Raw genomic sequence first — 13,686 nt, forward strand, 5'->3', positions numbered from 1 at the left:
TAAAATACCTCTTGTTCGCATGTGTTATATGAAATTTTTACATAGTGGACTCCCCGGGTGTCTGATTTTGCAAGGGTAATCGAGGGCGATTAGAATTCTTTCAAGAGGGGGATACGTCACAAAATGATGACGCGGCAGTATTGCTCGGCTGGACAAATGATGACGTGGCAAAAAATGTACGAACAACAAATCTCCGCATATCGCACTGACACGCTACTGACGTGGCTATACGAAATCCTGCAATTAGTGCTGACAATTGTTGACGTGGTAGATTGCATGAAACTCCGCTTTTTGCGCTGATGCTTTTTCTGGAAACTTTTGGAGCCAATTGCTTTTGGAACAAGTTGCTTTTGGGAATTATTGCTTTTCGAACACTTTGCTTTTGAGTTAGATTGCTTTTGGGGCTTTACTTTTGGCATCCCTTGTAAAGAATAAAAAGGACCCAAGGGGCCTCGCTCTACAGAGCATCTGGACACACAGTCTGAGAGCAGAGGACCCCTCGGGAGTTGTAACTTTGCTCAATTGTTAATATAAACAAAAATACCGAGAGGGGCGCAAGCTTTTGGGGCCAATACCTCTGACACAGAACTACGCCGGGCCGTGTCCACTCAAATTTGATAGTTGTGAAGTATTTTAAGTGATTCTCTCGTGTGTCGTGTCGGATTTTCATCTTGGGGTGTCCAAGCATGTGACACGGTGCCTCTATTGGGCATATCTCGCAATCAAAACACTACAAGAGAGGGCATCCCCAACAAGAAGCTCCTCAAGTACTTTTTGTGCTTTCTGGAGTAGATGACATTTGCCATACTTGTTGACCAGGGCATTGCCAAGCACAATGTTTTCTTTTAATAGCAACTTACTAACAATATGATCGTGAATTCTTTTGCCCATATGAGTGTCTTGTGTAGTGACACATGCCTAAAGACGAATATCTATGTTTTCTTTCAGCCCCTAACTAACATAAATAATCATGAACTCTTTCGCCCATTTCAGCATCTTGAGTGGTGCCACGCGCCTTCAAAATGCAAGCGTAAGTGACTGCATCTCAAGAGATGCCCTCGCTTTGCATTTGCTGAAAACAACCCAGAGCTTCTTGGCCTTGCTCCTGTTCGGTATATTCTACAATCAATGAATTCCAAGAGCCAACATCCCGGATAGGTAGCTAGCTCCTGAAGTGATGTCCAGGCTTCCTAAAGTACACCACATTTGGCATACATATCGACCAAGGCATTGCCAAACACGACATATCCTTTCAATAACCCCTGACTAACAATATCATCGTGAATTCTTTTGCCGATATCAGCATCTTGCATAGTGCCACATGCCTTCAAAATGCAAGCGTAGGTAATTGCATCTGGCGAGACGGCCTCACTTCACATCCTCTCAAACCAGCACTACACCTGTTAAGCATACCTCGCAATCAAAACACTTTCAAGAGAGGGATACAGGATAGGCAACTCCTCAAGCACTTTCTATGAATTTTGCAGTACACCATACTTGACATACATGTTGACCAAGGCATCACCAAGCACGACGTTTTCTTTCAACAGTCCCTAACTGACAATATCATCGCGAAATCTTTTGTCCATATGAGAGTGCCACATGCCTTCAAAATGCAAGCCTAGGTCATTGCATCTAGAGATATGCCGTCCGTTCGTATCCTTTGAAAACAGCCTAGAGCTTCCTAGCCGTGCCTCTGTTGGGCATAACTCACAATCAAAATACTACAAGAGAGGGCATCCTGGACAGGCAACTGCTCAAGCACTTTTTGTGCTTTTTGAAGTAGACGACATTTGCCATACATGTTGACCAGGGCATTGCTAAGCACAATGTTTTCTTTAAACAACCCCAGACTAGCAATATGATCATGAATTCTTTTGCCCATATGAGTGTCTTGCGTAGTGCCACATGCCTTATAGATGAAAGCGTAGGTAATTTCATCTACGTTTGCTTTCAGCAGCCCCTAACTAATACAGATAAACGTGAAGTCTTTTGCTGTATCAACATCTTGAGTGGTGCCACACGCCTTCAAGATGCAAACGTAAGTGATTGCATCTCGAGATATGCCCTCGCTTTGCATTCGTTGAAAACAATCGAGAGCTTCCTGGCCTTGCCTCTGTTTGGCATATCCTACAATCAATGAGTTCCTAGAAACATCGTCCCGAACAAATAGCTCCTCAAGTGATGTACATGCTTTCTGAAGTACATGGAGGCCTACAACATACCAAACATACCCATATCAGTCCATACGTGAGCTTTTTACAAGGAAGCTCGAAAACCCATATTAGTCCATAAGGAAGCTCAAAACCTGTATATCTAATGCTTAATTCCGACAAAGACTTTGCTTAAAACAAGAAATACTACAACTCAACTAGGAGCCACCATGACATACCTCCTCTCACAAGGACTGCCATGCCCGAGTCAAGAAGTAGAAACAAAAATCCAATTGTCACGTGCACATCTAAACCTATGTGTACATGGACAAGCTACTCCATGACAAGGGTTCAGTCCAGTTCAATCGGTCTAGAATAGGAAGTAATCTGGCACTTTTGTGAGACTGTTCGCAGACTGTGCATGTCCAGACACTTAGATTAGATGCATATCCTCTGGTTGCACACAGCATGGTCATCAAATTTCCATCAGAACCCATCAAGAGCATTTTTACAGTGCATAGACCTATTTTCCCTATTTTTGACATTTTTCACTTATTATTTTTAAGTGACTTTTGTTGGGAACTAGGTAGGGGAATTTTGATAGCCAAGTATATAAGAAAACCAAGTGCTAGCACTCTCTGGCAGAAGAGGCAGCAGGGACGTGACATCCACAGTGCACCTTCTCGAGCAAGACCCCCCAAACAAAAGACCTAGTGTTTTTGCAAATGCATGCCTAGCGTTTTTTAGCAAGTCAGCAACCTGGCGTTTTTGCACAGCAGATCGGCCCCGGCAACAGCAAGATAGCAGCTCAGTCCTAGCGTTAGCAAATTTCCACCACAAGACAGTTTTCAGCCCTAGCGTTTTTGCATTAGCATAGCATTTTGCAGATTCACCGTGACGGAACACCAAGAAGCACTAGCGTTTTCAGTTTTCAACGTTTAGACACAACAGTAGAAGTTCCGAACCCCGCAGATCTCACCTGATCCCGCATAGTTTGCAGATTCAGCCTGGAAAACGCAGATTTCAGCATCTGCGTTTTCAGCGTGTCGTCATCACCTCGTCGTCATCGGCATCATCACCGACATAGAGTCAGAATTCAGCAGATAAAGATTCACAGATTTCAGCCATTAGCGTTTTCAGATTTCAGCCCGTCTCGTCGTCGTCGTCGACATTGTTGGCAAGTCCAAAGCATTGTAGAGATTTGTGCAATCAATAGTAGTCCGCTCTCGCAATAGAGAGTGGGGCCTTCGAAGGACGGTTTTGACAACATTCTGGTGTCGTATTCTTCTCTCTCAGTCTCAACACCTTCATTCACAGTGTTTACCACTTTGTTTGTGGTCATTTGCACTCTCTCACTAAAGGAACTGAAGGCTCTCCCTTCCGTAAGTAAAAGGAACCTTGAGCACAGTTCGGAGCACTCATCTTGAGCAAAGTTCAACATTCACTTCCGTTGCACCTTACATTGGTATCACAGCTTTGGCAATGTTTTGTATCACTCAAGGAAAGAACCACAAGAACCACAAAAAATTTTTTGCTTGTTGCGGTCGCACGTAACCCAAGTCCCCTTGGGCGTGTCGATTCCTAATCGTGTTTTTGAAGAGTGACAGGAAACCCAAGAAAGAAGGGCTTGTCCAACCTCCCCTCGTCTCTCTTTTCACTCATTGAGAGCGGACCGTGCACTTAGCATCCAACCAGTCGACGTGAGGTGGAAAAAAGTAACCTTGGTGTGAGCGCAAGGCCGCAAAGGGGTGCGCCTACAGGAAAGAGAAGAGCTCGGGTGAAGAGAAGATCCTTCTCTAACACAAATTGCAAGCGAAAGAAGAACCTCAAGAACTCAAGAACTCAAGAACCCAAGACCCCAAGAACCACAAGAACCCAAGTTCCTCGTGAACTTAAGAACCCAAGACTTCAGTGGATGGTAATCACCCGAAGCGGAATGGATACTTCGCATGAAGGTGGTGAGCATGCAAGTGGCGAAGAAGAATTTTCCCCACCAGGAGGTTTTTCCGACCCTCCCCTTTCCCCATCTATGCAACGGATTGCACTAACTCCTATGGAGGCTTTCGACAAGATGATGGACAGGAAGTTAGAACGCGAAGCAAGAAAGGTAGAACACACAGAAAGAATGGCAGCCATAGCACGTGAACACAAAGAAAGAAGAGCCCAAATAGAGAGTGAGCACAACGAAAGGAAAGCCACATTGGTCCTATTTTTTTCTAATGTGCAGATGCAGCTTAAAGAGATTAAGGAGAAGAAGACTCTCTCAGTCTTGCCTTCTCCAAAGCACGACACACATGATTTGCACGATAATGATAAGCATGATGATTTGCATGATCAAGATGTGATTATTCACGAGCATGATGATTTGCAAGAAGAAGTTGTGATTGTTCACAAGGATGATGGTTTAGTGGATGCATTTTCTAGTGAAGCTAACCTCATTGCAGATTCGATCAATCACGAAGAACCGATCTTGGCTCTCGAGTCGAGGTCCAAAGAACCCCCACAGGAAGTATTCTGTGTTCGAATGATTAGTCACCACGCATTGTTCAAGTGTTTCATTCGTGATGCTTTCCTGTATTTTAGTCACCGTCCTTATGTGATCCCTTTTCACAGGCATGACATATTATACGATAAACACGATTCACTCATGAATGAGCACAGATGTATGTGGATTACTCATGAAAAGCTAAAATGTTTGCATTCAAGAAATTCACAATCCATGTCTCTTCCTTGGCATGACACAATATTCCAAAGAGCACAAAAAGTATTGAGCATCAAGCATCGGCATTTCCATTGTGATTTGCCACAATTGATTGATTTAGGTCACAAAGTCAAGATTCGACCCCATTGTTTGCGTGTGTTTAATGGATGATTTGCCACTCCGTCACTTTGTTTATCTGCATTGCATGCACAGTTTTTTCGAAGGAATAGTATTTTCCTAGTCACTTTACATGGAATGGGTATGTTCATGTTCTTGTATTGGAAGTGGTTTCAGGAATTTTCAGCCTCTGAGATTCTTGAAGAAGGTAGACGCATGACTATAGACGAAGTTGAAGCATCGACGGAGCCACAAAAGACTGTGTTGCTTTTGACGCGGCCCAAAGAAGCAAGCATTGCAGACCTTTATGAAGTTCAAGTATCGCATGACCCACACATCAGAGTGGGCCGGCAAAGAGTCTTTTCCAAGATTCCAGACACTGTTGGCGATCTCCTTCGACGCCATACAGTTCGGTACCAGTACCTGACTTTGAAAAGGAGGGGATGTCACGTGCAAATCTAACCCTATGTGTACGTGGACAAGCTACTTCATGACAAGGATTCAGTCCAATTCAGTCAGTCTAGAATAGAAAGTGATTTGGCACTTTTGTGAGTCTGTTCGCAGACCGTGCATGTCCAGACACTTAGATTAGATGCATATCCTCTGGTTGCACACAACATGGTCATCAGATTTCCATCAAAACCCATCAGAAGCATTTTTACAGTGCATAGACCTATTTTCCCTACTCGGTATGTATTACTTTCATTAATTAATTAACGCCCAAGATCCCTTCCACGATAAAAGGCTAATGGATTTTACCATTGAGATCTAAGCTGGAGGTGATGCAAGCCTCCTATTCCCCCTCCTCCCCTGCCCTGTCTCAGCGCTTCCAATCCATCGCTCTGTACTGGTAGTTTCCACCGATCTCCCCATTCGAGTGCATCCCTTTGGTAGCTAGCCTTGCAGCCTAGGATACGCGATGTTGCTCTTGCCCGGGACACACATGCCTTCCCTCAGCCTGCTCGGCATCCTCCTGAAATCCCGTAGCACTTTCATTGCATGTGACTCCCCAATAGCCCCATAGCTTGGCCACCAACATGCGATCAGAACGCTGGCCACTAGGAGATGCAACCACACCATGGCTATCAGCAGCTGTGGCCATCAACATGCGAGCAAAAGACTAGCCATTAGGAGGTGCCACAACTTGGCCTGCGCACAGGGGGAGAGAGAGAGAGAGAGAGAGAGAGAGAAGCCATTCGCCATCATATTTTTACCCTAGGCTCTGCACACCCCATTGCTGCCTTGACGATAAACTCGCACCATCCAGTCCTGACCTACCTTGCCCTACAAATTGACGTGCACAATACCTCCCCTACATGAGCTTCTTCGGCACCAAGCAAGTTGTCCAACTCTGCACTTGCCTTGTTGATGAATTCCATCCTCACTATGCTAGCAGATACAAGGTATTCATGCCCATTGGGGTTGCACTACCAAGGAGAGAGAGAGATGCCGCCTCTGTGAAACACCTAGCAGCTCCTCCTTCCTCGTCTGCCACAACTGCTTTGCTTCCCACCCATTCCACTTACCCTCTAATGCAGGCTCGATTTCGCAGACAGGAGTTGAGATTGAACCGACGCAGGCCTTCTCTCTCTCTCTCTCTCTCTCTCTCTCTCTCTCTCTCTCTCTCTCTCTCTCTCTCTCTCTCTCTCTCTCTTCGAAAAGATCTTTAAGGTCTCTTGGGATAGTTTCCTACTACGGTTAAAATTCTCTTTTTCTTCTTCTTCATCTCTCTCTCTATCTCTCTCTCTTCCCCCTCCACGTGCCATCGGCTTCCGTTAAGAATCTAGTCAAAATCCACTAGTCTCTCTCTCTCTTCCTTTCGCGTGCCCACTTTTTCTTAAGACAAAAGGGGATCTTTCAAGATACCCCTTAAACACCCCAAAACCAAAATTGGCCGGGCCTACTTTCCCTATTTTTGACATTTGTCACTTATTATTTTTAAGTGACTTTTGTTGGGAACTAGGTAGGGGAATTTTGATAGCCAGGTATATAAGAAAACCAAGAGCTAGCACTTTCTGGCAGAAGAGGCAGCAGGGACCTGACATCCACAGTGCACCTTCTCAAGCAAGACCCCCCACACAGAAGACCTAGCGTTTTTGCAAATGCATGCCTAGCGTTTTTCAGCAAGTCAGCAACCTGGCGTTTTTGCACAGCAAATTAGCCCCAACAGCAACAAGATAGCAGATCAGTCCTAGCGTTAGGAAATTTCCACCGCAAGACAGTTTTCAGCCCTAGCGTTTTTTGCATCAGCATAGCGTTTTGCAAATTCAACGCGACGGAACACCAAGAAGCACCAACATTTTCAATTTTCAGCGTTTAGGCACAGCAATAGAAGTTTTGAACCTCGCAGATCTCACCTGATCCCACATAGTTTGCAGATTCATCCCGAAAAATGCAAATTTCAGCATCTGCATTTTCAACGTGTCATCGTCACCTCGTCGTCATCGACATCGTCACCGATATAGAGTCAGAATTCAGCAGATAAAGATTTGCAGATTTCAGCCATTAGCGTTTTCAGATTTCAGCCAGTCTCGTCGTCATCCTCATCGTCATCGACATCGTCGGCAAGTCCAAAGCATTGTAGAGATTTGTGCAATCAATAGTAGACCACTCTCGCCATAGAGAGTGGGGCCTTCGAAGGAGGGTTTAGACAACATTCTAGTGTCGTATTCTTCTCTCTCTCTCTCAATCTCAGCACCTTCATTCACAGTGTTTACCACTTTGTTTGTGATCATTTGCACTCTCTCACTAAAGGAACGGAAGGCTTTCCCTTCTGTAAGTAAAAGGAACCTTGAGCACAGTTAGGAGCACTCATCTTGAGCAAAGTTCAACATTCACTTCCATTGCACCTTACACCAACAGAGATGCAGGTCCCAACAGAGAGAAACGGAAACGATCCACCAACCGGTTGACGACCAAGGCGGAACAAGTCGAAGGAGTCGAAGAACAGCTTGGTTGCCACCACACCGGATAGCCCTGCCACCACTGCCATCAAGTGTGCCCATGATTGTCCCCATGCCCCAGGAGAGAGCCAGCCACAGAGTCACCTTATCACTACACACCACCAGTGAGATACACCACAGCTCAGGCTTTCGGGGAGCCAAGCCCATTCCAAGAACGGCCTTCGAAGCCACCAGAGAGAGCGTCGTTGGCCATACGAAACCTCCTTCAAAGGAGCCCGCGAGTGTTCATGACCGCCACTTGCCTGCCGGTAGGAGGAGAGGAGGGTGGCCGGCCTTCGTGCCAAAAGGAAGGGAAAAGGCATGCGCTGACCCTCCACAACTGGGGCCACAAGGTCCTATTCCCCAAGGATTGCCCAGCCTCGTGGGCATGCCCACCACAGAAGACACCCCTTCCAGCACCCCTTGACAAAATCCCGCCCTGTCGTAGGTCATCCCGGGCCTCCCTACCCACATTCACCTCGCAGGCAATGGTCGCGCGACCGCAGAGCTCCTTCACAACCCTAGCCTTTAATAGATGGAACATATACCAAAAAGACACTTTTAACAATAAGTTGACTTCAACACGAAAAGATTCCGTTCAAACAACATTGCAAGCATACGCACAGATTCAAGAGTGTGCGCACGCATGCGTGCACGTGCGGAATCAATATAAGAACTTTATCTCTGTGAAGTTAGGTTAAAGATGGGTTAAGTGGAAGCAAGAGCTTCAAATAATTCCGCGAACTCTTTGACTACGATGCCCTAAACCAAGAGAATTAGGATGTTTAAGAGAAGGAATAGTTTCTTCTTCCATATTGGGTTAAAGAAGGCTTGGCAGAGTCTAATCCATCATCCTTTGTAAATTTTGAAACATAACTGAAAAGATATACTAATACATCTTTCTTTATAGCTCCAAAAAAATCCATTTTTATGTGAGTTCCAAGTATGAGAGCTTTCTAAGAAACTATGAATTAAACATAAAAGGCTTAAAATGGCCATGCAAGCATGCATGACTCTTAAAAAAAGGCATGCGTTGACTCAACCATTATGGGTCATACCATTTTCACCAAAAAGACTCGTTTCTTTGAAGTACATTGATGCAAAACCATCCTTATTCATAAACTTAGAAGTATTTTCTTGTTGTTGAGGCAAAAATGGTAAAGGGTATAATATAAAGTTGCTAACAATGAAGCTCATTAATTTAGGAAACATAAAAGATCTAATTGAAACCTTTAATTCCACAAGGTGAATACTAGCTCAATGCTATAATAATAGTTGCCATGATTGCATGCACAGTCAATGGAACACAGTAATTTGTGAATCTCGTGGCAAATCAAGTATTATGAGTCATAGATTTGGATCGAGCATATTCTATTGAGTTAAAATAAAATTGACAAACAACCCGCATTCTGTATTTTAGAAGCATAGATTGCCTAGTAAAACAAGAATGTTCAGCAAAAGATACAAACTCTTTTAAACATAAAGCCAAAGACGATGATTATTTATGTTAAGTTTTGCCAAAAATTAGCACAGAATGTAGTGCCAGGGGTCAAGGCAAAAGAAAAAATCATTGCTTTATAGATTAAAGTGTATGCAAAGAACTATGGTTGTTGTATACTTTTCAAAATAAAAACAACCAATAGGAATTTTTGCTTTTGTATAAATCCCAAAAATATTTTTAGCTAGCAAAAAGGGAAGGCAATTCTAAAGGCTTTGCCCTTCAGGGAGGCCAAAATTGTTTTGATGCAGAATATGCAAGGTAGGAAACAAAGTAAGCTTACAGCGTGTGGTGCGCCCACCCCTTCTGGGACCACTTCATCCCAACTGGTGACGATGGCCTCTCCAAGCCCCACAAGTACACTGACCTCGAGCTTGCTTCCAATGGCACCCACTCCCACCAGTAGTTCTTACTTCTATTGCTGCTAAAAAAAATCAGACATTTACTAGTAGAGGCCCTCTTTTCTTCCATTCATTTCTCTGCCTCCCTTTTCCATTCTTGTTGCCCAAAAATGTATTATATACCTCTGTACATTACAATGCTTCTGTGCTTATTCATTAGTTTTGACAATGACGATTAATGTGAGTGTGAATCTCTTCTTTACCTTTGTGATACTTTTTGGCGACTTGTCCACGCATATTCCTCTTCTTCGCGGGGTGGGTATGAGCCTCTTTGTCTACTTCTTTCTGCGCGAAACCAAGAATGTGCCCATCGAAGAAATGGACCGTGTGTGGTGCACCCACCCCTTTTGGGGCCGCATCATCCCTTCCCCTGAGGATGGCCCTGCAAGTACACGGACCTCGAGCTCGCTTCGAATGGCACCCTCCCCTCTTCGAGTTGAGTTCAAACGCTCTAGACCAAGAGTGTAAGGGCCTGGTCGCCTGTAGCTGCGTTGCAGCTGTCCTGCCCGTTTCTTTTCTCACCCAGTTATAGGCTTCCTGCAAAAGCACTTTTGCCGTGTGTTCGATTTTGTTCAACGCTCTAGACCAAGCCTCAAGGGCGCACCTGCTCGTCAGTATTTTTGTCGCATACGAGTGAATGCTGCAGCCTGCGATCATGAAGGAGCTTTTATCGAGAAGAGGTGGGGGTAGGTAGTCCTCGGCACTAAAGGGCGCGGGAGGAAAGAGATGGGATCCTCGGTGGAGGTCCAAAGGGGGAATCTCAACATGAACGGATGGCGGAAAAAAATGGGTGCTCAAAGGGGGAATCTCGACACGAACGGATGGCGGCAAAAAATGGGCACCCAAAGGGAGAATCTTGACACGAACGGATGGCGGAAAAAAATGGGCGTCGATCGTAGGCACAGGGACTTGAACCCGGGCCACCAGCGTGAGAGCCCAATGCACTAACCGCTACGTCCGCAACGGCCATGTGAAGAACATGTGGGCAAACCATAAAATCATAAATAAACTTGCTCCCCGCTTGTCCAAGTTTACTATATTTTGTACCCCCTGAAATCAAGGGCTGCGCGCGCCTTGATCCCCTCGTTCTAGTTTTGTTGCCGTAGATCCCAACGTTGGAGCTTCATTAAACCTCCTGTGCCCTTTAGTGCTGAGGGTAGGTAGCCACGTCTCTATTTCACACCCTCATTTTTAAGAGGGGATCTACGGTCCCAGATGATTGTTCATTGTGGGCCGTTCGATTCATATGGAGGAAAAAAAAAGGGTGTGTGGTGATGGGATTCGACCTCGAAACCTCCCCCTCCCAATGACACTGCTTTACCGCTACACTATTGCGCGCGTTTTGAAAGGCATGGAGAATTATAGCTTATATTGCGTAGTCCTAGCTGCCCGTCACGATCTTAGTTCACACAAGTTTACATCTAGTTTACATGCAAGTTCACGACGAGTTCATTTGTTCGAGTTTACATCAAGTTCACATTCGGGATGAACGACTGTGATCTTCGCCGAAAAGCGACGCCGATTTTCAGTCGTAGATCCCCTCTTAAAAAATGAGGGTGTCAATTAGTGACGAGGGGTAGCCAGCTTGTTTTCCAACTCTGTCGATGTTGGGAGAGTTGAGCCTCCCAAGCGTAGTTTATTGACGACAAGGCTGGGGTTCCACCCAATTCTTCTTGCCACAAACATCAAAAAATCAATACATCACAATGCTTCCGTGCTTATTTATTAGCTTGACAATGTACACCAACTTTTTTTGTTGGCACTGTTGGAGGTAAGTGCTAATGCAATGATTCAATGTTTTACTACAAGAATGTGGCCTTCATTATTGCGTGGAAATTACTTTTCTAGGAAGAGTGAAATCCGATGCTTGATCATCTTTGGGTCTACTCTCAAAGCTCGTTCTCTTCTTCTATGGTACCTTCTCGTGCCATAGCAGAGGACGACTCCTCTATGAACAGAGTCTCTTCGTCTCTGGTGCTTTTTTGCAAGATAGTTCTATCAAATGTCGACTCTCCTCTGGCAGTGGCTGTTAGGAAATAAGACGTACCTAAATAGATAATTGAGTAGATTACTTAATGGAGAGAGACAGATTTATATACACGAGATTATAGAGTAGAGAGAGAGAGAGAGTACACACGATATACGTGGTTCACCCAATGTGGGCTACGTCCACGAGAAAGCAGCCACTCAATGGCTTTAGTACTTCAAAACAAGAAGTAGTTTACAAAGGGATTATACCCTTAATGGATCTCTCGCCTTGCTTCACTCTCACCACCTCACACTCACCTTGTTGCATCAACTTCACACTATGAAATGTGTGTAGAAATGGCCTCCTTTTATAGGCCAAAAGGGCTGCCCTCTCTTATGAGAGACAGCCATGTGTAGCCGCCCTTGTGCGAATAAGTCCAAATTGGACCCTCCAATCCGCCCATGTGTGGCCGCCCTTGAGAAGACAAGTCCGCTTTTGAATTCGGCCACCGGTCATTGAATTCGGCCACCGGCCACCGGCCATTGACTTCCGACCACCGGCCACCGGCCATTGACTTCCGACCACAGGCCATCGGCCATTGACTACCGGCCACCGGCCAACCGACCAGTTGTTTTCCGACCACTTTCCGGCCATAATATTCCGGCGAAAAAGAATATTCCGACGAAAAAAGGTCTTGGGGGCCTCCGCCCCCGAGGCCTTTAAAGTTGCCCCTGATTTTTGTCCGTGAAAATTTTGGTTTCCGGTGAGTGATTTTCCTTCACGCACGATGGCTTCTCCTCATAATGGGGCCTTTACAAATGTGCACTTTTACCACATAAAATTACAAGGGTAAATCAGGCTCCATACTTAACAATCTCCCACTTGGAGACTGATCTCCAAACCAAACATGTGACTGCTTTCCATTATGGCTTCTTATCCTTAAATGCCGATTGAAGAGTTGAGCAAAAGCTCAACTTCTCCTTGTTGACAATCTTTGTAAACATGTCTGCAGGATTTTCACTTGTATGCACCTTTCCTAGCTTTAGTTGTCCCTCTTCCAAAAGAGTGCGTATGAAGTGATATCTCACCTCAATGTGCTTTGTCCTTGAATGAAAGGCTGAGTTCTTCGCAAGATGGATAGCGCTTTGGCTATCACTGTACAAGACACAATTGTCTTGTTTGAATCCAAGCTCTTCTAAGAATCTGTGAAGCCACAGAATTTCTTTGCTTGCCTCCGTCATTGCTACATACTCTGCTTCCGTGGTAGAAAGTGAAACCACTTTCTGCAGCTTTGAAGCCCAGCTTACTGCTGTGCCTCCAACCGTGAACACATAGCCAGTAGTGCTCCTTCGAGTATCTTTGTCACCTGTCATATCTGCATCAGCATACCCTTCTAGAAAAATATCAGTTCCTCCAAAATACAAAGCATTTGTTGTTGTCCCTTTTAGATACCTAAGTATCCACTTCACAGCCTTCCAATGCTCTTTACCTGGGTTGTCCATGAACCTACTCACAACTCCCACTGCATGTGCAATGTCTGGCCTTGTCCAGACCATAGCATACATTAGAGAACCTACCGCTGCAGCATATGGAACTTTAGACATATAGGCTACCTCCTCTTGTGTCTTTGGACACATATCCTTCATTAGTTTAAAATGACCAGCCAAAGGTGTAGAAACTGGTTTTGCATTTTGCATTGCAAACCTTTCTAGTACCTTCTTGATGTAATCTTCTTGAGATAGCTTTATTGTCTTCTTCGTCCTGTCCCTTGATATTTTCATACCAAGTATCCTCTTTACAGCACCTAAATCTTTCATTGAAAAAGATTTGGACAGCTCCTCTTTTAGGTCTTTGATGTCCTGCATGTTAGCACTTGCAATCAACATGTCATCAACATACAACATT

At 44.9% G+C, this 13,686-nt stretch overlaps 1 protein-coding gene across 1 annotated transcript; it reads right to left on the reverse strand.

Annotated features, from left to right (window-relative positions):
- Positions 1-9,405: 9,405 nt before the first annotated feature.
- Positions 9,406-10,563, reverse strand: LOC147465668 (uncharacterized). Its single transcript, XM_086521283.1, has 2 exons — positions 10,016-10,563; positions 9,406-9,832 (listed from the first exon to the last, which is right to left on the reverse strand). Exons 1-2 carry the CDS (start codon positions 10,467-10,469, stop codon positions 9,729-9,731), a joined length of 558 nt encoding a protein of 185 aa, XP_086377409.1. The 5' UTR covers positions 10,470-10,563; the 3' UTR covers positions 9,406-9,728.
- Positions 10,564-13,686: the final 3,123 nt, after the last annotated feature.

This window comes from Adiantum capillus-veneris, chromosome 1, assembly GCF_014529385.1.
Source record: "Adiantum capillus-veneris isolate H3 chromosome 1, ASM1452938v2, whole genome shotgun sequence".
Lineage (NCBI taxonomy): Eukaryota > Viridiplantae > Streptophyta > Polypodiopsida > Polypodiales > Pteridaceae > Adiantum > Adiantum capillus-veneris.

Coding starts and splice junctions, on each gene's coding strand:
- LOC147465668 (XM_086521283.1), bottom strand. CDS start 10,469: ATGATCGCAGGCTGCAGCATTCACTCGTATGCGACAAAAATACTGACG. Junction 9,833..10,015: donor CGCCAAAAAGTATCACAAAG/GTAAAGAAGAGA, acceptor TTTTTTTAGCAG/CAATAGAAGTAAGAACTACT.